The 25,239-nt window shown below is 38.0% G+C and overlaps 1 protein-coding gene across 1 annotated transcript in view; it reads left to right on the top strand.

Moving 5' to 3' along the window:
• LOC135706456 (metabotropic glutamate receptor 7-like) overlaps positions 1-25,239 on the top strand; it is a 123,858-nt gene that overhangs the window by 54,785 nt on the left and 43,834 nt on the right. Inside the window, exons 4-5 of the mRNA XM_065228069.1 lie at positions 23,423-23,567; positions 23,641-23,892. Of these exons, the coding sequence (XP_065084141.1) occupies positions 23,423-23,567; positions 23,641-23,892 (397 nt within the window). The remainder of the gene's footprint in view (positions 1-23,422; positions 23,568-23,640; positions 23,893-25,239) is intronic.

Below are 25,239 nucleotides of genomic sequence, written 5' to 3'. Positions count from 1 at the left end.
CCGCTTTACTAACGTTAGTTTTAAGTAATTTTGTTATCTAAACAATGAATATCGGCTCCGCAAAGCTACAGCAAATGAGCCTGGAAAAATAAACGAATTATTAAAAAAAAAAAAAAAAAAAAAAAAAAAAACAAAATACTTGGATTTTTTCTTATTTGCGTGGAATGGTCTTTGTTTTGCAAAAACACTTCAGTCTATTGCTCTTTATATAATACTATTACCAATATTTTTTATAATGCAGGTATAAAATAAACTCATCAAAACTTAATGGTACTTAAGAAGGACTTGTTGCCAAGGCATTTTTCTATTCAAAACCATCTATTGAAGAAAAATACATTTTTTGATAAGATAACAAAATATAAAGATCATCTTCAGTTTTCATTAAAAGTTGTTGAACAACATCCCTGCATGTTTCCAACAAGTATACGTATTACATTAAAACAAAGTATGAAATACATTAATCTTGCCCACAGAAAGTAGATTTCCACATCATGATTTTTTTCTCATTAATATTACACTAAAATCTCCCATAAGTTGTTGTTGAACACTGCTTTTTATTGTGCAATATAAATTTTACGTTTACTTTGTTTTAATGTAGTCCGTGAACTTGTTGGAAACGTGCGGCGATGTTGTTCAACAACTTTCAACATAAATTGCAGTTGTTGATGTTGCCTGCTTTGATAAAATTTACACATAAATCAATTTTACGGATGTTACGGATCTTCTCACGGACCATCTGGTGACTACTCAGAGCCATTGAACAGCTAATGTTTCTAAAATCACCATTTTACAACACTCCATATAGTTGCAGAGTAAAATCAAGGCCTACTTTGATCAAATTTACACAGCAATAAATTTATCAGATTTTCCGGATCTTCCAGCGGGTTATGTCGTGACCACTCGGAACAATTGAACCGCTAATATAACAAAAATCACCATTTTACTACATTTCACGTAGTTGCAGAGCAAAGTCAAGGCCTACTTTAATCAAATTTACGCAGCAATACATTTCACGGATGTTCCGGATCTTTCGGCGAGCCACTTGGAGCCAGTGAACAGCTAATATATAAAAAAAATCATAATTTTACTACATTACATACAGTTGCAATGAAAAATCAAGGCATACTTTGATGAAATTTACTTAGCAACCAATCTTACGGATGTTCCAGATCTTTCGGTGGGTCATCTGGTGACCATTTGGAGCCAATGACCAGCTAATATTTCAGAAATCACCATTTTACTATATTCCATATAATTGCGGAGGAAAATCAAGGCCTACTTTGATCAAATTTACACAGCAATCAATTTTACGGAAGTTCCGTATCTACCAGCTGGTGATAACTCGGAGCCATTGAACAGCTAACATATCAAAAATCACCATTTTACAACATTTCTCATTGTTGCAGAGAAATTCAAGGCCTACTTTGATCGAATTTATGTAGCACTTAATTTTACGGATGTTTCGGATCTTCCGGCGGATCATCTGGTGACCACTTGGAGCCATTGAAACGCTTATATATCTAAATTTATTAATTTACTACATTTCATATAGTTGCAGAGAATAATCAAGGCCTACTTTGATCAAAAATACATAATAATCCAGATTAAGGTTGATCCAGGTCATCGGAAGGCCTTCCGGTGGACGCTCAGTATTTAGAACCAGGTTATGGGTTGATTTTGTTAAAATATTAATCAGCACTACCCATAGATGCCTGTTGCTGTGGATTTTCAGCACCACCTTGTTGTAGACGACTGGTACCTTTTCTCCCCCCGATGGCCTCTCGGAAACCCGGAATTAAACCGGAACCACTTGGCCAATCTGTTCCAATTTTTAGTAAACCAAAATTTCGAACATTTTTCTACTCACTGTGAAAATTTCAACCAATTTCATGGTTAAACAAAAAAGTTATACCTATGCAAACATTGCTATTCGTATACCTGTTTGTAAAAATAAAAACTGCACAAGCGCGTTAGGCCCTCCCCAGAAGTAAAGCAGGTGGTGTTCGTTTGAAACGCTAATAACTTTTCGGAGGTAACTCGGATTCACATCCGGTCTTGAGCCAAGATGTTCCCAATACTTCAAAGGTGCTATATTTGGTACACGAAGAAAATCGACTCACTACAGCGCCACCTAGAGCCGCGAATGTGAAAGTGGCTTGCTCCCCCATACATTTTGTCGATTTTCCCCATACAAACTTCAAGCCGTTTGAGCGAGGGGTTCCCGTGAACCAAATGATTCAAATTTTGGCAGGGTGTTTCTGACCCCCAAAACTACCATTCCAGAGGGTAGCGTTTGAAATTCCAGACTTTGACTTTTTTCCATATAACGCTGAAACACTCTAATATATATATATTTTTTCAGGATATAAAAGTTGTATATATACTGTTTTTTTTTTTTTTATCCATTTCGTTTATTTGGAAGGCTCAATCGCGTTAGCTTTACGGAGCCGATAATTCATTGTTCACTGTTTGTAACAAAATTCACTTAATTCTATGTCTAGTAGGAGTTGGGCCGATTACTCGCGGCTTACTCGAGGTTAGAGGGGTACATTGTTGAAGGATAGAATCAGGGGAGGAGCTTGGGGTAGGGTTTCGTTGTCTCATCAGAGCGTTGTCGCCAGTATGAATAGTAGTGCTGTTCTAGCTTCGTCTGGAGTTCGACCGGCTATGGTGACCAGTGGGCGACGATGAGACTCATCGAGACGGGGGGACAAGACAAACAAAAACTAATAAAGAGAGACAAAATACAAAGGAATTAAATTCTTATACTAGACATTTGAAGAAACACATAAACGGACTGCATATAGCAGACATCGCGAGTTGCCAACAAGTCTCTGATAGGAACATAGGGTTGTCTTCCTTGGGCCTCGAGGGTATTCAAAAGTCGCTCTCTGGCGGCGTCATTATCCGTACATTGCCAAACTGCGTGTTCGATGTCATCGTAACCGTTTCCACACTGACAGATGTTGCTGTCCACGAGGTTTATTCTATTGAGATGAGCATCTAGCGAGTAGTGGTTGGACATAAGTCTACTCATCACGCGAATGAAGTCACGACTTAAGCCCAAGCCTTTAAACCACGCTCTCGAAGAAACATTAGGAATAATTGAATGTAACCACCGTCCAAGATTTCCAGTGTCCCAATCGGTTTGCCAACTCGAAAGGGTACTCTGACGCACTAAATGGTAAAATTCATCGTGTGAAATTTGCCTGTCATATAATTCGCGCGCCCACCTTTGCGAGAGAGTCCGCCTTCTCATTGCCTGGGATTGAGCAATGTGAGGGGACCCATACAAAGGTAATCATATATGATCTTTCGACCAGTACACTCATCTGCTCCCTTACCTTTGAAAGGAAATAAGATGAGTGCCTACCTTGTTTCATCGACCGAATAGCCTCAATCGAACTGAGACTATCCGTGAAGATGAAGTAATGGTCTGTGGGCATATTGGAAATCATCCCCAATGCGAAGTTGATTGCTGCCAGCTCAGCAACAAAAACGGAACAAGGTTCCTGAAGTTTGCGGAAGACGCTAGAGTTTTCATTGAAGACACCGAAGCCAGTGGATCCATTGAGACGGGACCCGTCTGTAAAATATCTTTTCATGCAATTGACTTGTTGGTACTTTTCAGTAAATTACGTGGGATAATAATAGGTCGAAGTTGATCGGGAATCCCATGAGTTGCTTGTTTCATGGTCAGATCATATTCAATTGAGGAACTGCGATTGGTGAAGTGAACACGGTCTGGAGTATAACAAGGAAGACACATATCCGACGATATGTAGTGGTGGTAGATTCTCATAAATCGAGATTGTGTGTTCAGCCCAAGAATTTCTTCAAAATTTGCAATTATAAGTGTGTTCGTCACTCCGCATTTGATTAGTATTCTGAGAGAGAGCTCCCAGAAACGGTTCTGGAGGGGTGTTACTCCTGCCAGAACCTCGAGACTCATGTTATGCGTTGAGTGCATACAGCCAAGGGCAATACGCAGACAACGATATTGAATTCGTTCCAATTTTATTAGGTGACTTTTTCTTGCCGAGAGAAAGCAGAAAGAGCCGTACTCTAGAACAGAGAGAATAGTTGTTTTATAAAGCGTTATGAGGTCTCCCGGATGAGCACCCCACCATGTGCCGCAAATTGAACGGAGAAAGTTGATCCTCTGCTGACATTTTTGCTTCAAATACGTAATATGGGTATTCCAAGTGCACTTTGAATCAAACCAGACCCCAAGGTACTTGAAAGACAATGATTGGGTAATGTTTCTGCCCAAAAGATTAAGCTGCATTTGGGCTGGGTACCGCTTTCGAGTAAACACTACCAGTTCAGTTTTCTGCGGCGAGAATTCGATCCCTAGATTCATAGCCCAAGAAGACAAGTTATCTAAGGAATTTTGCAATGGTCCTTGCAAGTCCACGGCATGTGGACCTCTTACGGAAACCACACCGTCATCTGCAAGTTGTCTTAGCGTGCATTGTTCTGCCAAACAGTTGTCGATATCTTTGACATAAAAGTTATAAAGAAGAGGGCTGAGACATGAGCCTTGGGGCAGACCCATGTAGCTAATTCTGGAAGTTGTCAGTTGTCCAAGGGAAAAGTTCATTTGCTTTTCTGACAACAAATTGTACAAGAAATTATTTAAAATTCCAGGAAGTCCACATCTGTGCAGATTGTCTGACAGAATTTCAATGGAAACTGAATCAAAGAATACTGAAGCCAAATTGCTCCTTTTGTGCAAAGGCCAGTTGAATATCTGTGGAAAGCAGCGCTAGACAATCGTTTGTTCCTTTGCTCTTGCGGAACCCAAACTGTGTATTTGATAGCAAGTTATTTGATTTAACCCAGTGATCGAGTCTCCGAAGGATCATTTTCTCCAACAATTTCCTAATGCACGAAAGCATAGCAATCGGACGGTATGAGTTATGGTCAGACGCTGATTTGCCAGGTTTTTTAATGGCTATTACTTTGACCTGTCTCCATTCAGGCGGTACAATGTTGTTTTCTAGCAAGGAATTGAATAAATCTAGCAAGCGTCTTTTAGCGATATCTGGGAGATTTTTCAGAAGATTGAATTTAATCATATCGCTTCCCGGTGAGGAGTTGTTCGATGAAAGAAGAGCCATAGAGAAATCCAGCATTGAGAATGGTCTATCCAGAGAGCCGCCACTAAGAGACGCTTCTCGAAGAATATTTTGTGCTGGAACTGAGTCCGGACAAACCTTTTTAGCGAAATCGAATATCCATCGGTTGGAGTATTCTTCACTCTCATTGAAAGATGAGCGGTTACGCATGTTGCGAGCCACCCTCCACAAGGTGTTCATTGAGGTTTCTCGTGAGAGTCCCTCGACGAAATTGCGCCAATAACCGCGTTTTTTTGCTTTGATTAATTGTTTCAGCTTTGTCTCAAGCTTTGAATATTCCTCGAAGTAAGTGGAGGTTTTGTGTCTTCGAAAAGCTTTGAAAGCATCAGATTTTTCTACATACAATTTTGTGCATTCATCGTCCCAACCAGGTGTGGCTGGTCTCCTCTTAAAGGGTGCACTTGGAACTTTTCTTTTTTGTGCTTCCAGTGAGCTTTTGTAAATCAAATCGGCTAGGAATCGATATTCTTCCAATGGTGGAAGCGCATCTATTGATTCGACACCGATTGTCACCGCCGTTGCATATTTCTGCCAGTCGATGTTCCTTGTAAGATCAAATGGAACCCGAGATGGTTCTGCAGAGTGAGGGCCACACTTAATTGAAATGATGATTGGCAAATGATCGCTACCATGGGGATCATTGATAACCTTCCACTGACAATCCAATGATAGCGATCTTGAACACAAAGATAGGTCGAGTCGGCTTTCTCGAGCCGGAGGATTTGCTATACGTGTCGCTTCACCAGTGTTCAAAATAGTCAAATTGAAATCGTCACATAAATCGTAAAAAATAGCCGCTCTATTGTCGTCATATAGATCGCCCCACCCAGTACCATGGGAGTTCATATCACCCAGAATTAATACTGGGGATGGAAGAATCGAAACTAGATTCCAGAGTTGACTACGGCTAATGGAGGTTCTTGGTGGAACGTATACTGAAGCTATGCAAAGATCTTTGTTCTTCACATTTATTTGGCAAGCGACGATTTCGACGCCTGATAGAGCAGGAAGGGAAATTTTGTAGAAAGGGTAGCACTTTTTGATCCCTAAAAGTACTCCTCCATAAGAATCGTCTCTATCCAGGCGTATAATGTTAAAATCGTGGAAGTTGAGTTCTTTATCGGAAGAAAGCCATGTTTCACAGAGAGCAAATATATCACAATCAGAATTGTGAAGTAAAAATTTGAACGAGTCTAGTTTAGGCACTAGACTACGGCAGTTCCACTGTAGCACCGTGATCATATCTTCAACCTCGTTCGACGAATTATCCATCGAAAGATATGATTGATGCAAGGAGGGGCCATGAAACAGTCAATTGCTTAAGATATGATTCTAACGTTGGAAGCAAGGCAGAAACTAAGCTTCTTAGAGGGTCTTGTATGTTGAACATGTTTAATATGAATTCCACAATGTCCGAAAAAGCTAGCAAACCTCGTTCGGACTTGGATTTCTTTTAAGAAGTTTGAGGAGCAGCTTTTTTATTTTTTTTTATCTTTGTTGGGCAATGGCGGAAAATTCTTGCTGCATCCAGGGATTGGATCAGCAGGAGCCTTCGGTTTTGTTTTTTCATCCCCATTACCCTGGGAATTTGGCAATCTTCTGGAGGTGATTTTAGTTTTCTTACGGCGCACTTTCGGGGAGGGGCATTTTCTTTTTGATGATCCGTCCATTTTTGAAGGTGCGTGTACCACCGTAGAATCACCTTCATCCGATGAGTCAGAGTCCGATTCTTCGGCTGACAAAACCGAAAATTGGTTTGCATCTTGGACGGCTGATGCAGCCTTCACCATTTGCGCATAAGTCATTTGGAGCGTCCAGAGATTGAACGCTGCACTTTATCGGAGTGCTGCTTGTACATCGGGCACTCCTGCAAGGGGTGAGGATTCTCGCCACAGTAAGCTCATTTTACTGATTCTTTGTGGCAAGAATCCTCTTTGTGGTTTTCACCACATTTGCCACAACGAGTTTTGTTGCCGCAATGGCTGGCCGAGTGTCCCAGCCTTTTGCAGTTGGTACAATTATATACCCTCTGTACAAACAGCCGCACCGGAAAAAAAGCACCATCAATTTTAACAAAGTTTGGGAGAACTGAACCTGCGAAAGTCACCCGGAACGAGTCTGAATGTTTATAAACTTTTTTACCGTCTAGCAAAGATGCTGAATGCAGTTGCCTTACATCCAGTATCTTCACTAGCGCGGTAGCGAATGTCGAGTTTTTAAAAGTTCCCGAGGCATGTTTCAAGTCCTCGACAGTCAGACTCGCGTCGGAGACCACGCCTTCTATCTCCACATCTCGAGAAGGGATGTAGATGTTATACTCAACACTAAAAAGCTCGTGTTCAGCAATTTTATTTGCCACATCATAAGTCGGTGCTTCTACACGCAGTTTGTTGAATCTTTCTTTGTGTACCGAGATTCCCGGATACTTACGCAGCAAATCTCTCGTAATGTCGAGAGTTTTCAAAGGTTTATTTTTGGGCCGAAAAAAGACAACCCATGGTCCTTTCGAAGACGGTTCATAGTATCTGGTTCGCGTAACGTAGGCATCGGAAGATGCCATAAGTGTTGCGCAAAAGCGGTGCGCAACCACTTAAGAAGGAAAAAAAATTAAAACCTTCACTAATTAATTAATTTTAATTACTAGTAATTAATTTTTTTGCCCAACGTACGAACAAATCAAAAAGAAAAAAAAATCGAAAAAAAAAAAAAAAAAAAAAACTTATATCTACTTGCAAAAAGTTGTCTCACTATGACCCATACTCCCCTACCAGGGGTGAGAGACAGAGTCACGCGCCACGAGGCAACATTAAACTACAATAGGGAGGCAATGGACTTGCAAAATGTATTGTCTAATACTTATGCCGGTTGTAAACAACCTATCAGCCGGTGCAGCTAGATCGTCCGTTTGCTGCTGCTGGTGGTGATGGTTGGTGTTGGTGGGTCGGCACGATGATGATACGATGAAATGATGGGCTCGCCGTTACCTCCGGTTATGGATTACCGGGATGAGTTAAAGATGGATGGCAACTCCAAGGGGCTCGGCCCATGGAATTCCACTTCCTCTGTTGCACACTGGTCACTTGGGGCACCCAATGCACTATGGGCAAAAATGGGTCCAAAATTACCCAAAATTCAATATCTCAACAGCCCGCTGAATTCCGGTCATGAAAAACAACTTCAACCAAAGATCAAGATGTAATTAAAAGCATTTTTCAGAAAAAAATATAATGATATTAAAAAAAAACAGTTCAAAAGTTATAAATTTTTGAAAAAAATCAATTTTTTTTATCGCCCTAATATATAAATAGTCACCTTAATGACAAAATAAAAAAATACGGGTCTAATATATTGCGATAAGGAACAAAACTACCAATTTAAACACAATTCTGAGAACCACTATATCGTTTTGCTGTATACAGACAAAAAAAAGTGGAAACTCTTTTAAAACAGATAGCTGTAAATTTTTATTTAACTTATTTAACCCCAATTAACCTTAAAATTTCGAAAAAAAAAAATCTTATTATTGCAGGCAACCTTTGGGGTCATTCAAACAATCGCATCGTTCAACATTTTTATGAATTAAAATAAATTTAGCGAGGGTTCACTTTTACCCCTTACTCCCCTATAAAGTGTATCCCGTATTCCCCTAATATCTCATGAACTGTTGTTTAAAGACATAGTATTCTAAAACCATGCATAAAGTGCTTATGTTTTACGAAAAATAGAGCTGGGAAAAAACATTTCCTCCAAAACGTAGGGGAAAATGGGGTAAAATGGTCCAAAACACATACCTACAAGGCTCTCCGGTCTATGGGACCACGTGCAATCGATTCCCCGGATGATTTCCCTTCGGAAAAGTTGTTTTTCATGACCGGAATTCAGCGGGCTGTTGAGATATTGAATTTTGGGTAATTTTGGACCCATTTTTGCCCATAGTGCAATGGGGGGTGAAAAAAACCGCTCGGGCGGAAAAAAACACCGAAAAAACTAGATGCCGCGCGACTGAGACCGGGACGTTGTTAACCGACTGAGTGCTCAACTAGGAATGTATATATACTGTTTGATAATGATTGATTTATATATAGCATTTTTTTTAAATTATTCTTATTCTAACCGAATTTATTGCACTTCCTCGAGCAGAGCTCGGGAAAATTTTACCTACTTGCTTTTTCACTATTTTTTTGATTTTCATTATTTTTTTGCAAGTTAGGCTCGGTGGGTCTCTTAGTAATATTAATGTATAATAATGTTGAAAATATTTAATTGTGTTTTATTCTATGATATAGTTGATAATGGTAATAATTGAATGATGATTTTTATAATTTTATGATTCTATTTTTGTGTACAATTGTCATTTTTCTTGTATTCATTTCTTCCAATTTACAGTTTTGTTCTTGTACTTCTTTGACTTTAAATGGTCCTATATAATGAGGATCTAATTTCTTTCTATTTTTGTTGGTTATATATACTAAATCTCCTACTGATAATTTGTATTTTGTATATTTATTTAGATATTGAAATCTGTTCTGTTTTTCTTTTATTAAATTTTTTTTCGCTATCTTGTTGGACTTTTGTAATTTAAACTTCATTTATTGTTCTATGTTATAAACTGGTTCGACTTCATTTTTGAAAATATCTTGTGGTAAATTAGCTTTTCTGCCAAATATGAGTTCAAATGGAGTGAAATCTGTATCTGTATGAGTTGTTGTGTTATAAACGAAAGTATAAAAGTTGATCCATTCATCCCAATGGTCATGGTGTTCGTTCGAAAAGGATCTTAGATAGGGAAGAGCGCTACTTCGTCGTAATCGCCCATTTCCGTTCTATCGAGCAGAAATCATCAATAATATCAATGATTTCACAATGCGCAAAACAATAATACGTTTGTTCCGATGCGTTAGTTCATTAGCTACAACATAAATCCTATTAGAGCGCATTGTATGCATATTTACGCTCATTGTTCTCAAAACAAAAGAAGCGCTCCTAGCGCATCCCCTTTTACTCTGTTTATCCGTAGGACGAAGGAAATCTAATGGCGTTTCAATGCGTTTGGACGGAATTGAAACGCGTAGGACGAATTTAGAAGCCAGAAGCAGTGTTAGATTTTTAATAATATCTCAACATTGTTTGACTCTTTATCAAATCCAACGGTACGTATGGAAAGGTGGATAAATTTAGAAGTTATCTTTGATGAAAACATTCCATGTTTTGTTCAAACCCTTTCCAAAAAGCGTGGTAAAGTGCGCGATGTCCTTAGTAGGACGGAAATTAGATCAAAACCCTACTCATTAAGGCATCTATGATTCCTTTCTAACACATATATAGTTTGAGGATGATAGACTGTTGCATTCTCTGTTTAAATTTCAATATTTTTCCAATTTGTTTAATTACGTCATTATTGTATTCTGTTCCTTGGTCTGATTTGAGTTCAAGAAAATTTCTCTATTTTAGAATGAAGTTCTCAACTAGAGCTTTTGCTATTGTTGAAGCTTCTTTGTTTTGTACTGGTATAATAACCACGTACTTTGTCAAATCGCACTGTATTGTTATGCAGTATCGATTATTATCAATTGTTTTTGGTAATGGACCTACTGTATCAATTGATATTACATCAAATGGTTTCGCAGGTGTCGTTGTCACTATATTTGGTTCTTTAGTATTATTATTTAGTAGGTTCCGATTCAACACATTGTAGTTTCGTTTTTATACCTGTGATCTTGAATTTTATACCTAGGGGATGAGTACTTAAGGGGTTTAGATTTTGAAAAGTTCTTTAGTGGGAATGACACTGATGAAGACTTCACATTGTAGTCGAAATACGTATCTGTCATGGAAACCAAAATTAATTAAGTGGAATTAAATATTGTGTGTTTATTTGCTTCTGCTTTATTAAAAAAATTATTAGCGTATGCAATGGGAAGGTCATTACCATCAAAATTTTGTGATAACACTGCTCCACATGCTACGTTAGATGCGTCTGTTGTAATAATGAAGTCTTTTGTAAAGTCTGGGTATTTCAAAATCTGTGGGGAAAGCAGCCTCCCTTAGCTCAGTCGGTAAAGGCGCAGCTACAAAGCAAGACCATGCTGGAGGTGACTGGTTTCGATTCCCGGTCCGGTCTAGGAATTTTTCGGGTTGGAAAATTTCTCGACTCCCTGGGAATAGAGTATGATTGTACTTGCCACACAATAATACTAATGCAAAAATGGTAGCAGGCATCGAAAGCTCTCAATTAATAACTGTGGAAGTGCATCTAGAACACTAAGTTGTGAGCACGCAATAAGCTAATATACCATAAGCAATCAGCTTGAAATGCGAAGAAGAAGAAGAAGAAGAAGAAGAAGAAGAAGAAGAAGAAGAAGAAGAAGAAGAAGAAGAAGAAGAAGAAGAAGAAGAAGAAGAAGAATAAGGGGAAAGCAAATTTGATTTTAAAGTTTCGAAAGTTGTTTGGCAATTATCAGTCCATGTAAATTTGGTATTATTTTTTAATAAACCATTAAGAGGTTTAGCTATTCCTGCAAAATTTGGAACGAACTTCCTGTGATAATTGCAAAACGCGACCAATCTGTGAATATCATCATCATTTGTTTAACGGCGCCGGTGGTGTAGTGGTAAGCGTGATTACCTCTCACCCCAGCAGGCCTGGATTCAATCCCAGTCGGCGCCGCCGGGATGTTCTGAGGCATAACATCTCTGATCACGCCTTCCTTCGGATGGGAAGTAAAGCCGTTGGTCCCCGGTTCATGAGTTGATGGGTCGATAGGTAGGGTCCAGGTGTGCGAGCTGCCTTCCTGGCACGTCGGTAGCATTGGTGCTCAGCACGGAAAACAAGATCGACGGAAAAAACAAACCAAAAAAAAAAAAAAATCAGCATTTGTCGGTACTGGAAAATTTTTAACTGCTGAAAATTTGGAATCATCAGGAAAAATACCATACTTTGTCCTAAATATGTTACTTCTGATTGAAAAAAACTTGCATTTACTAGGATTTAATTTCAAATTATAATAACTTAAACGGTCAAAAACTTTAATTAAGTTTGATAAATGATGGTTGATAGAACATCCTATAACTATAATGTCATCAATGTATATAAATGCATGTTCAGGAGTCAATCCTGCCATGGCTATTGTCATCATACGCTGGAAACTATTTGGGCTAATATCACTAGTTTACAGCATTTTTGAACTCGGTAAGGTGATGATCATTTCCAATGCAAAATCCTACGCTGAATTCAATGCCGTGGTCAGAAAAAATTAAAGTAGAGCCATTTTTGAGATATACAAAAATTTTGATTTTTTGAATTTTGGACAAAAGTACGATTACTAAAATGTCAATATCTTTGGAACTAGTGCACCTATTTGAAATCTTTTTTTGTATGAAAATGAAGCTAAATAAATTTTCTATCGTTCATTTGAACATTATGTCTTAATTAAAAATTTAATTTTGAAGTCATTTAAAAATTTACAGCATTTTTTTTTATTTTTCCTGGGAATTTTCCATAAAAATCTTGTTTTAATCAACATTTTTAATGGGATAAAAAGATTCAAAAAATCATTCCATAATTTATTCCTAAAGTCCTTTCAAAACCGGAGAAAATGAGCCTTTAATGGATGAAATCGGTTGGAAATTATCGAAGTTATGAGCATTTTTGTAAAACACTTAAAAATGTTGCTGAAATACAACAGCTTTAGAGTTCCTTTTCTAGGTGTCGTTGTAAGCATCCAAATCGCATGTAAAGTTTTTATGGGAGATTCTTTTCTCTACATATCAATTTGATTAAGGCATATCAGGATTTAAAACCGAGTTGATACAAAAGAAATTTTTTTATTTTTTATTAAAAATGATTGAGAATCGAATGACTTTGTCTTCGATGTTTTGAACTTGTTTCTCGAATCAGAAACCAACAATAGTCACCCATCATTGCTTCATCCCAAAACCCTTGATAACGACGTTCCATCATCTTCATTTGTTGGTGAAAACGTTCGCCGTGCTCATCACTCTCGTCACCAAGATTTTCCGGGAAAAAATCCATGTGAGAATGTAGGAAATGTATCTTCAAAGACATATTCACACCTGTGTTCAGTGAAATAAAAGGATTTGAAATTAATTATATGTAACAAACACAATATTTTTGATTTATACCTATTTTCTCATAATTTTTGAGCAATTCATCGACGGCTTCCTCATAATCTGGGCTTCTGAAATTTCCTAAAAAGGTTGTGACAACACGCTGGAACGATTTCCACGCTTCTTCCTCATCTGGTGTCAAAACTGTATTGAATGCGGAATCATTGAGCAGTTTTTTGATCTGTGGGCCAACAAATACACCTTCCTTTATCTTTGCGTCAGATAAATTTGGAAATACTGATTTCAAGTACTGGAATGCCGGCCCTTCTTTTTGCAACGCTTTGACGAAATTTTTGAATAGCCCAAGTTTTATATGTAGTGGTGGAAGTATTATGCGTTCTTTTACCACAAGAGGATCATTTTTAACGTTGTCTTTACCAATTGTGAAATTATCCCGTTTTGGCCAATCTTTTCGGACGTAGTGTTCCTTACGAGCTCGACTGTCCCATTTACACAAAAAACACATATATTTTGTGTATCCTTGTTGCAATCCAGTCAACATGGCAACCACTTTAAGATCGGAACAAATTTTCCAATTGTGTTGATTGTAATTTATCAAATTGAGCAATAGAGCCATTGATTCATACGTTTCCTTCATATTAACGGCATGAGCTAATGGAATAGAAGGTTTCTCATTCCCTTGCCTCGATGAATAAACGCCATTCAGCTGGATCATATGGCTCACCAAACTCTTCAAACAAGCCGTTTACGTCATGGCAAAAACATGCCTTGTCCTTTGTAGAATAATATTTGTCAAATTTCTTGTGACGATTCCTGTGACAAGAAATTTTGACCTCCTTGCTCAGCATGTTGTGTTCTTTCAAGCGTGATGCCAGCAATTCGGATTTCTCCTTCGATAAGTCGAGATCTCGCACCAAATCATTAAATTCGGATTGTGTAAACAGTTTTGGGTTTCTTTCCAATTCCACCTCGAAGTCTTCCTCGCATTCCTCCTTGAATTCCTCCTCACTTTTTGTAACGGTCGATTCAACAGAGGGCGCTCGTTTCCGCTTTGGATAAACAGGATACGGGACCGAACTTGAATGTGGAACAGGTTTTGTCATAGAAGCCACTTGTGGATACTCAACTGTTTTGTGACGTCCTTGTTGCTTAACTTTTGTCAAGCAGAAATAACAATCCGTTGCATGACAAAACGGTCGACGCAATATGGTGGGCATGTCAAAGGACAAATAGCGACTGACAGATAAAAAATAAGTGAGTTAGTAAGTAAGACATTAACACTTATCAAAAATAGATTAAGTAAGATAATGTCGATCAGGAAAGAACAAAGCACTACCATGCTGTACATAAATTGTTTATATGAAAGTTATTCAAAAAATCAATTTACCTTGCGCCTGACATCCATACTACATAATACTTTTGGAATCCACGGTTTGTCAAAGTCTCCAGGATCAATTTTAAAATAAAGCCTGTATGCAGTTTGCAACGAAGCAGTGAAATTGACCGATTTTGTAAATATATAACTTATAAAACTTTTGAGGATCATTTTTACACTTGAATTCACGTTTTGTCCTATACATCGTTAAGCAATGTTAAAAAAAGAAAGCTGTCAAATTGAGTTGGTTGCGTTAGGTTCTCGCCGAGCGGTCTCACAAACACTAGCGTAAATTATATTGTTGAAAATATCTCATCTAATTTTGCGTGACAGCTGGTAGTGTTAGTGAAATGCACCGTATGCGTACATTTCCGCAGAAAGGCTTACTGGAAGTGGTGCTTGAACCTAGGAGCGGGACAACGGCCAATCTTGGAACATTCAATTTCCATGATTTTACAAAAAATTTCATAACTTCGACAATTTCCAACCGATTTCATCCATTAAAGGCTCATTTTCTCCAATTTTTAATGGACTTTAAGAATAAATTATGGAATGATTTTTTGAATCTTTTACCCCATTAAAAATGTTGATTAAAACAAGATTTTTATGGAAAATTCGCAGGAAATATAAAAAATAAAAGCTGTAAATTTTTAAATGACTTCTAAATTAAATTTTTAATCAAGACATAATATTCAAGTGAACGATAGCAAATTTATTTACGTTCATTTTCATAAATTTTTAAATTGGTGCACTTGTTCTAAAGATATTGACATTTTAGTAATCGTACTTTTGTCCTAAATTCAAAAAATCAAAATTTTTGTATATCTCAAAAATGGCTCTACTTTAATTTTTTCTGACCACGGCATTGAATTCAGCGTAGGATTTTGCATTAGCAACGTTTGTCAACCACTAAAGTTCACACTTTTTATGTTGTTTTGTAAACTAGTGTATTTAATCCAAATGGCATTCGCGTATATTGATAATGGCCTGACAGTGTTGAAAAAGCTGTATATTTTCTAGAATTTTCTGTTAGAGGAATTTGGTGGAATCCTGGCATAAGGTCAAGGGTACTGACATATTTTGCTCTACCAAGTTGATCTAAAATGGTGTCAATTCTTGGCAATGGGAATTTGTCTGCCAAATTTTTGTTGTTTAATTGTCGGAAATTAACAACTAGTCTCCATTTTTTATTGTTATTGTCTGATTTCTTCGGAACTAGTAAAATTGGTGAATTGTATAGTGAAATTGAATGTTCGATTATGTTTTCCTCTAGCATTTTGTCTACTTGTTTCTGTATTTCTTCTGTTTGAGAATGAATTTGTTTGTAGTTTGGTATATAAATTGGAATATTGTCGGTCAAGTTTATGTCTTGATTATAGAAGTTATTTGCAGAAAGTGTATCGTCTTTTAAACAAAAGATTTCTGAATAATCCATTATTAATTTCTTAAAATCCTTTTGAACGAAGGTCGGTATATTGTTGTAGTTGATTTCATTTAAGATAAGTTCCTCACGTTCGTTTTTAATATTGCTTTTTCTGGTTTTAAGCACATAATAATTGTCTTAAAATGGCTCTACAATGGGATTTATTTTGTCATAAGAAATGTATACGGGTTCATTTGTTGTGTTAATAAATTTGGCATTAGGGTTCTGATTTCGAGATGATTGCATTGCTACAAAAAGTTCCTGATTGGATTTCTTGTGCATGTACAACCATGTCGTTTGTATATGTTTTATTTGTTAGACGTCGAATGGTTTCACTTCTCTGTAGGAGAATAAATCCATTTTTAAAATTATCCTCGATGGGTATCGATATTGTCGCATTCCCTGTTCGAAAATTTAACAACCATGATTCATAGTCTACTAAACATCTATTTGTTGCAAGAAAATCTCGTCCTAAAATTCCGTCTATTTGTATTGGAAAATTCTCTGAAACTACTTGAAAAGTATGTTTTATTTTTAATCCGTTCTCAAAAATTATGTCTGTATCCTGCTGATGCTAAAGTTTCAATTTCTTTTTTCTGTTATTGCGGTTAATTTAATTTTCTTAGCTGTATTAGTTAATTAATTTGTCACCATTTATTTTATTAATTTTAAATATTAAAAATCCTGTATCTATTATTAGAGTAATTTTTGATCTGGACATCGATGTTTCTACTGTAACAAAATTCGATGCATTCAAATTTATTGAGAGGATCGGTTTACTACCCGACGTCTGGTTTACTACCCGACAGGGCGTCTAAACAATTTTGTTGTCTATTTTCATGTCTGCTGTCACGCTTTTCATGTCGGTTTTCATCCGACGAGGCATGGTAAACTTGCCCTCGTCTTTGGTTATCCCTGTTATAATTGTTATTCTGTCTAGGTCTTTGGTCGAAATTTCTCTGCGGATTGTAATTTGAAGTGGTGTTTCTCCACTGTCTTTGGTCTGTGTTTCTCTGATTCCTCCAGTTCTGGTTGTTTCAATTACTTTCTTGTCGCCAGGATGGGTTATTGCTCCATCCTTGACTTTGTGGTCGGTATTGAGATTGCTGTCCCTGTACAGGCATCATATTACGAAACCCATAATTCTTATGGTTGAAATTTGAAAAATTATTTTGTATTTGTCTTTCGCTTTTATAGTGAAGTACGTTGGTTGTCGATACTCCGTTATTATCATTTTCTGCAGCTCCTCCTACTGCTTCATTCAAATTGCTGAACGTACCAGCTTTTATTATGACTTGTGTGTTTGTGTTTCTTAGACCAGATGCAAGGGCTTTGATCCCTGCTTTGTTAGCCATCTTCGTTGCTGTCTCAATAGGTATATTGTCGTTTATGTATGCGGTTTCTAACTGAGTGGTTAGATCTTCCAACTCGCTTGTAAATTTGTTTAACGCTCCGTTTTGTCGCGTTGCGTTTAGTTTTGCTAGAATAACGTCTGCTGAAATGTGAGACTTACATTTCTGCTTTAGGCTTGCAATGATTGCGTCGATGTTAGCTGGTTCATTTCCTACCGCTGACCTTGCCTTTTTCTCAAGCTTTGGAAGGATTATTTGAACCGCTAGAGCTTCTGTGTTAGCTGTTACTACTGTTTTCAGAGCAGTTAGTGCAGCTATAACACTGCTCAATTTTTCACCGTTCCCGTCGTACTGCGGTACTAGTGATGAGGCTATTTTAATGACTTCTGCTGCCATTTTTCGATTAATTTTTAATTTTAATCGTTTTATGAAATATATAACAGTGAAAAATGTTCTATTGGTGCTTGCTTTGATTTTCCTTAACTGGTTATTTATGAGCGTTTTTATTTCGCATACTAATTGAGTAGCTAAGGTATTTACGTTGTGTTTCAGTAATGTCTGATTCGTTGTCGAGTAGTAAATTTTTAATTTGTTCGTTAATTTTTTCTGACAGTTCAAGTTTCTGTAGTAGCGTTTCCTTGAGATATTCTCTTTCTTTCGGTGTTTTCTTAAAATTGATCAAAGTTTTGTTCAGGATCTCGATTTTGTTATCATGTTTCCATTAATTATGCATTTGCTTACAATACCAAAAAAAATTTTTTTTTTGATTTCTTAGTAAAATTTATATTCTAATTAATATTTCATATGTAATATAAACTCAATGATTGTTGCTTGTTGTTTTTTTTTTACTCACTCATCAACCTTGTCGTTGTTGTACTTTGTTGTTGCTGCTGTTGCGATTCCAGGTGTCTGTCGTTGGCTCTCTAATACTCCCTTCGTATTTCAGTTGACTCGGGTGCTTTTCACTGCTGCTCCTTTGCTGCTTGGCTGTTTTACTCAAACAAATTTTCTTCTTTGCACTTCTCGTTCACCGCTGACTGTTCCACTTGTGATTTAACATGTCTTAATATAGGCGCAGCCTTTCTTCTTAGAGTTTATCATCACTTATTGTTCTTTTCAATATGCCAGTAGCAACCAGTGATGCAAAATATCATGACACTCACGTGACACTCGTCTTCGCAGACTATCGCTTACAGATCGTTTTGTCACGCAGTGAGAGTTAGAGCCATGGCAAACAACAATCACCAGTAATGGTCGCTGCTCTCAAGCAAATCGTTACACTCGCTGCTGATAATGAAAAGCACAACGAAAACAGTGAAGACTTCTGCAGTACGATCATGCGAAAAAGTGAAACGACAGAAGAAAATGAAAACAATGCCTTCGCATTCCAAGTTCGTCTCGGCAGGCGCGAGTGTGTGAGTTACAAACAAAGCAGGCAACATTAAACGGAAGCTGTTGGGCTCACTCACCAACACACTCACATAAGCAAGCAAAGCAGCAACTGCTTCAAAACGAGCGCAGATGAGTGTCGTGATTGTCAGAAATGACCAGATCGGTGATGGATCACAACAGAAGACGAGATTCACCAGTTGCTTTTTACTTCTTTCGTCAACTTGATGGATGGTCATGGAGAGAGCTTCGACGAGCACATTGATAGGAATGTACAAAGCGTTACTACCATCAGCTGTTTGATGATGGTGATTGTGATAGGTCGCAACTCCTAGGCTCATGCGTTTTTAGTCCTTTCGGGGTTGATATTATAATCAGTCCCGTTATACTTGGCAATATTCTGGACATTATTTGTAGAATGTTTTTTGCTTTTATCACTTGATTGTCAATCACTACTATGTTGGTCACACTAACGTTAACTTTTACTTAATAGTTTATCGAGTGGATTTTTAGAATTTGTTGGAAGTTTCACTTTTCCAGAGCTCTTAATATTTGCTCCACTAGTTTTGTTTTTACTTTAATGTTTATGGTGGATTTCAATTTTAAACCTTTCAGCAAGGCTGTTACTACACTTTTTAGTTCTTCAATTTAAAAAAAAAATCCACTGTAATTTTCAATTAGTCTTTGAAATTTTATTTACTTACAGTCACTTCCGCTAATGCCATCATTGATCTGGCTTTTTTCAGTGCTTTACGGTTAAAATACCGTCTTGCTTCCGTCACTACACTTATGGCAAGCTGCATAATTGCTGCTGTTAATATGCACCATAACAGAAATTCATGATTGTCAAGTTGTTCGGAGTGTTCGTTATTATTAATTTTTATTTGGGCATCACCCACATGATGCACACTACGTTTGGACTATTCGTTGCCCATTTTCTTTTAATGCTTTGATTCACTGTTCTAAGTATAAATTGTTCACAATTACGATGCTTTATTTTCTTCAGCGCGGATTCTATTCCAACGCTCGCGTTCGTTTTCGTAGAACACTTTTTTCTCGGCTTTCTTCATTCTTGCCGGAGTTTTTCGAACAATCTTCCTGTTTTTCAACTGTGGCACGTACTCGGTTTGATTCGCGTCGTCCCAACACTCGTCCTCCATTTTTAGTTCGCTTTTTTTATTCCAAGCTCCATGTTCCATATTACGACTGTTTCTTCAATCACACCAAAAAATCGGTCGAAATTCGCACGTATTTTACGCGGCACTTTTTGACTTTGTACGCGGGCTACTCAGGTTCATAGTTTTAAAATTTTCACACAGGATACAACTGTCCTGTCGCTATATATATACGATGCTGGCGTGTTACAAAACTACATCACACAACAGCACTGTGGTTTATCGCGGTAGAACTTCTTTCATACGAAAGTGAATAGTCGCGGTGGACGTTCAAGACTTAGACTTAGTGGTATTTACTGGATGGACCGTAGATCACTAGCCAATGGCTTTCTTCAGTTTGCGGTCTTCCCAAAGGGATCGCATTGAAGTCAGAGTCGTGCTTGAACAAGACTAACTTTATTTCATAAGATTTACAGAGTTTATATAGTCGAAAACGGCTTCAATATTTTCTACGGTTACAATTGACTTTTCTTTAAATCTAGTGTATTAAAAAGAGATAGAAAGAGACGCCTGGGAAGGTGTTGACAAGCATTGAACAATTTTGGCTGATTTGGTTTTACGCGCTCATCGATATAAGTGTTGTGATATTGGACACTTTTTATTGCCCTTTCTGGTTCTACTAGTTCGAAACCTTTTGGTGCGCCGAGTCTGGAAAAAGGAAACTCAGCAAAACACACGTTCGGCTTGTTCGCTATGTGCAATCGCACCATGCATGCATTTCTGACCGTCCTTATTCTATCGCGGTACTATGTGGAGATGAATGAAGTAAAATATGAGTTAACGGTAACGTTTGTAAATTGAGTTGTGGATACGCTTTACTCTACTAATTGATTGATCAGGAAGATGCATAGTACAGAATGCCTTCGTCTTCCACCTCCGCTTGCTTACTTTCGTTTTCCACATTGTCGTAAGTATCCGTTGGCCAAAGCTGTAACTAATCGCCTGATGGTCACTATGAGTGTACTCCTCACACACTCTCCAGTTCATACTTGCCACTAACGACGGACTGCAGAAAGTGACGTCGATAATGGATTCCCTACCATCTTTGCGGAAGGTGCTGATGGTTTCTTCGTCGGCCAGACTGACGTCCAACTTTGCCAGAGTTTCCAGCAGGCTATAACCCTCTTGTGTTGGTACATCTGCTTCCCCAGTCCACTGCCCAAGCATTGAAATCTCCTCCAATGACGATTGGTCTCCGTCCGGTGAGCTCTCCAGTGAGTCCATCCAGCATCTGGTGAAACTGCTCCATTGTCCATCTCGGGGGTGCATAGCAACTACATACGAAGGTTCCATTAATTTTGGCAATCACAAAACCTTCGTAAGACCTCGTCACCACTTCTTGTATGGGATACTTACCGATAACTTGTATTGCCGCCATCCCTGCTCTATCGGCCACCCAGTTATCATTATCGGGAGGGACTCGATTCGGCTCCGCAATCATTGCAACGTCACACTTTGTTTCCGTTGTCGACTGCCACAACAGTTGCTGTGCTGTGTCACAATGATTGAGATTTATTTGGGTTATCTCCATTACTATTGGCCCGCTATCGCCTTTTTGTAAGCTGGGCACCTGAAACTTCCCGTCATATGACCGTTTCCGTCCTCCTTTCTGCAGAGCATGCAGATCGGTTGCTTCATACAGTCTTTAGCAACGTGCCCCTTCTCTCCGCATTTCCTGCACAGCTCCGATCTATCAGGGCCTTTGCAGTTTCTCGCCTGGTGACCAAAGTTCATGCACTTAAAGCATCTCTCCATTTGCTTGGTAACCCGAGGGATAGCTTTCAGGGGACATACTGACCACCCAACCTTGACTCGTCCTGTCTTCAGCAACTCGTTAGCTGCGTCCGTCGCAAGTCGTATCGACGCCGTTTGTGTACCACCGTACGCCTTCCTCAACCGGATTGTCATAGGCACATCTCCCAAATTGCATTGCACCTTCAGCGCACATCGTACCTCGTCTTCCGTTGTGATCTCATCCAGATCCTTGCACTCGACCACTGACTCCTGCGATAAGGCTCTTACGTTCGCGTCCTCGCCAAGAGATTTTTCGACGAGTTCCTTGAAGGCTGAACTCCTCACCGACGGATCCTTCTTCAGCTGGAAGAGTATCTCTCCTTTCCACGTTCTCACCTAGTTGCTTCAACTCCGGATCCTCTCTCACTTTCCGGAGCAGTACTGCGTATGTCGTTTTGTATTTCGCCTCGATAACCAGAGCGTCGCCCTTACTTCTCTCCCTACGATGCCTGGGGTTTTCCTTCTTCTTGACATCCTTCTTCCTCTCTTCCATCTTCTTCTTCTTCTCTTCCTCTTCATTCTTCTTTTCCTTCTCCTCCTTCTTCTTCTGTTCCTTCTTCCTTTGTTCCTCTTCCTTCAGTTTTTTCCTCTTCTCCTTCTGGTTTTCGACTTTACGCCAATCACTGTCTTCTCCATCTTCTTGCTCCTTGTCCTCGTATTCGTCGTTCTTGTGTTTTTTAGGGTCCTCTTCGTCTCCTGGCGTTTCCCTATCTCTTGAAGAATACTCACAATTACTTTTTTTTTTTTAATTAACTTGTTATATTAAATCAAATATTAAAAATCCATCATCAACATCGTGGAGAACAAAATAGTGTTTGCAACGCTACAATGTTCTATTAAAAAGTCGTTATGGCAGCTATGCATATAAAATAATCCGTTAGAGGTAACTTCTTCAAGATACATAATTTGTCAACTCATCAAAAAAAAAATCACTGTATGTTCAAGATACAATTTTAAGATGTGAAATGCGGTGTCTCTTAAATTCTGTAAGTGTTGCTGAACGTTCAATATTTCTAGGCATCGCATTGAAAACATTTAAAATGCAATGAATTCCGTGAAGCACATATCAAGATGTGTGGTGTTCTTCTTTCATCCGCGTTTCTAGTATTATATCTATGAAAATGACTTCCTCTTTCAATTTGATCACATAAATATCCAGGCAGCAAACCGTTATCTACTTTAAAAATGAACACCATAGCCAAATATACTATTTTTTGCTTCACCGACAACCATTTTAAAGCGTTCAGCATCAAAGTTGAGGAAGTGAATCTACATATTACATCTTAAAATTAAGCACATGGTTTTATTCTGCAAGCGCTGTAATCTCGATATTTGTGTTTCATTGGCTAAAAATAAAATGGAAGGGCAAAAGTATAGATGAGGAGAGATTATTGATTTGTATAGCTGTTCTTTACTGGTAATAGGTAAATCGTTTTTAATCGACATAGAATTTCCTTCTTGGCAATTTTCTTGATCACATTGTCAATGTGAGAGTTGAACTTAAGTTTGCCATCAATAATCCTGCCAAGATATTTAAACTCCCGAAAGCGATCAATAGTTGCGATTTTTTTAATGAAATGACAGGGCCAGTTTAAAGAGCTGCTTATAGTGGTGTTCCTTTTGTGTTTTTCAACTGTTCATAATTGTCTTAACATGGTCACTGAATTTTAATTTACGTTTTTCAGGCTTTCGAGGAATTGGACGATTTACTTACAAAACATGGTATTTGTATAGCTATTAAGGAAAAGTTGGTTAAAGATTCAGGCGTAGCGGAGAAGATCGCATACGATCATATAGTATTAAAATTGTTAACAAAGCCAAGAGCCAAAGGTTATATACAAATACTAATAATTATCTGATTAAACTTTGAACTCAGTGATAATTTGAGCTATCTCATTCACAGGTGTTATAATATTTGGTTCTGACCAAGAAGTGGCCGAAGTTATGAAAGCAGTTCGCCGGCAAAATGTAACGGGTGTGTTCTCTTGGATAGGATCTGATGGATGGAGTGCCAGAAATCTTGTCTCAGATGGCAACGAAGCAGAAGTTGAGGGGACTTTATCCGTACAACCACAAGCCAATACCGTGTTAGGTTTTGAAGAATATTTTCTAAATCTGACCGTTGAAAATAACCCCAGGAACCCATGGTTTGTGGGTAAGTTTGTTATACCCCGTTCACATTACATCGTATATTCGATACAATACTAGTTTCAATCTCCATATACATTGATGCACATTTCATCCGAATTTGTTACTTTGCGGCAAACAAATAGTTATATTGTTTAATTGTCAGAATTACCTCAAAGCATTAGATCCGGATGCATTTTGCGCCACTCTTAACATTAACTCTTTGCTTCCCATGCACAGGTGACCCACAACTAACTATTTGGTACGGCTTAAATTTGTCAATACAGTATAACATTGTCAGCACCTCATTTGTTGCTCATTATTTTCATCAGGGAATCAAAATATCTCAAAATGCCAAACAACAAACGATCAACGAGCAACGTAATAATGACAATATCCTTTTGCGGTTTTTCATGAAAAACTACGTCTGAAATATAGCTTAATCAACGGTAGATGGAAAAAGCTAAATTGTATGGCAGGTTTTTCATAACATACGCAGGAGATGATACGAGGGGCTATCATTTTACCATTCCGATCACCTGTCGTCAATCGCAATTGTTACAAAAAATATTGCAGGCAATTTTACCGTTTCCCTTGCACCGTTACAATCAAGCTATATAACAGAGAGACTTGATCGTGCTAGTTGTCACAAGAGTTTTGTCTTTATTTGGTTGCTCTCCCTGTTTTGATTCTCTGGTTTTTATGTATACCTATTCTTATTGTTGTTTCAACAATTCAACTATTGATTTAAAAAACATTAAATACTACAGATTTTTATCACCCACTTTTTTAAAGAATTCGATAATTTTAGGATGTATGGAAAATGTTTTGTTATAGTACTTTATGGAGAGGGTTAACCACGGTGTCTTTGACAGAACAATATTAGGCCGGAACAAATCTCAACTTTTTTGAAGTGATCAAACATATCCCGAACCCAAGATTTAAAGGATTCGTTTCGCATTTTCTTGAGTGAAGTTAGCTGATTTAATCCCTTTCCTAAATAAATCCTTCCTGCATTGATTAAACTTTTTCCGAGCTGAAACTAAACTTGTCAGAACGGGTTTGACATGTTCCTAAGTGAGCCCCAGATTTTTGTTAACTAGCTTTCCAAAAAGTGTAAAAAGTTTTCCGAAGTGAACCGACACTTTTTTGAGTTTAAATTTTCCAAACAGAGTCCAACCTTTCCTGGTGTTTCAATACCTTCCTTAGGAAGTCCAAACTTTTCTGTTGAGTGATTGAATTATATTTAATGTTAGCCTGAGCATTCCTGAAGTGATTTAACTAACTTTTAACTTAGCGCTCCCTTAGACCCCTTCCTCGTTCTTGGGGCTTATTACGGATGTCACTTCACGGTGAAAACTTGTCACTTGTCGTC

Source organism: Ochlerotatus camptorhynchus, unplaced genomic scaffold, assembly GCF_037179485.1.
Source record: "Ochlerotatus camptorhynchus isolate MF236.1 unplaced genomic scaffold, CSIRO-AGI_Acam_v1.1 ptg000279l, whole genome shotgun sequence".
Lineage (NCBI taxonomy): Eukaryota > Metazoa > Arthropoda > Insecta > Diptera > Culicidae > Ochlerotatus > Ochlerotatus camptorhynchus.
The sequence above is the reverse complement of the archived record's forward strand: the minus strand, read 5'-3'. Positions and strand labels throughout refer to the sequence as shown.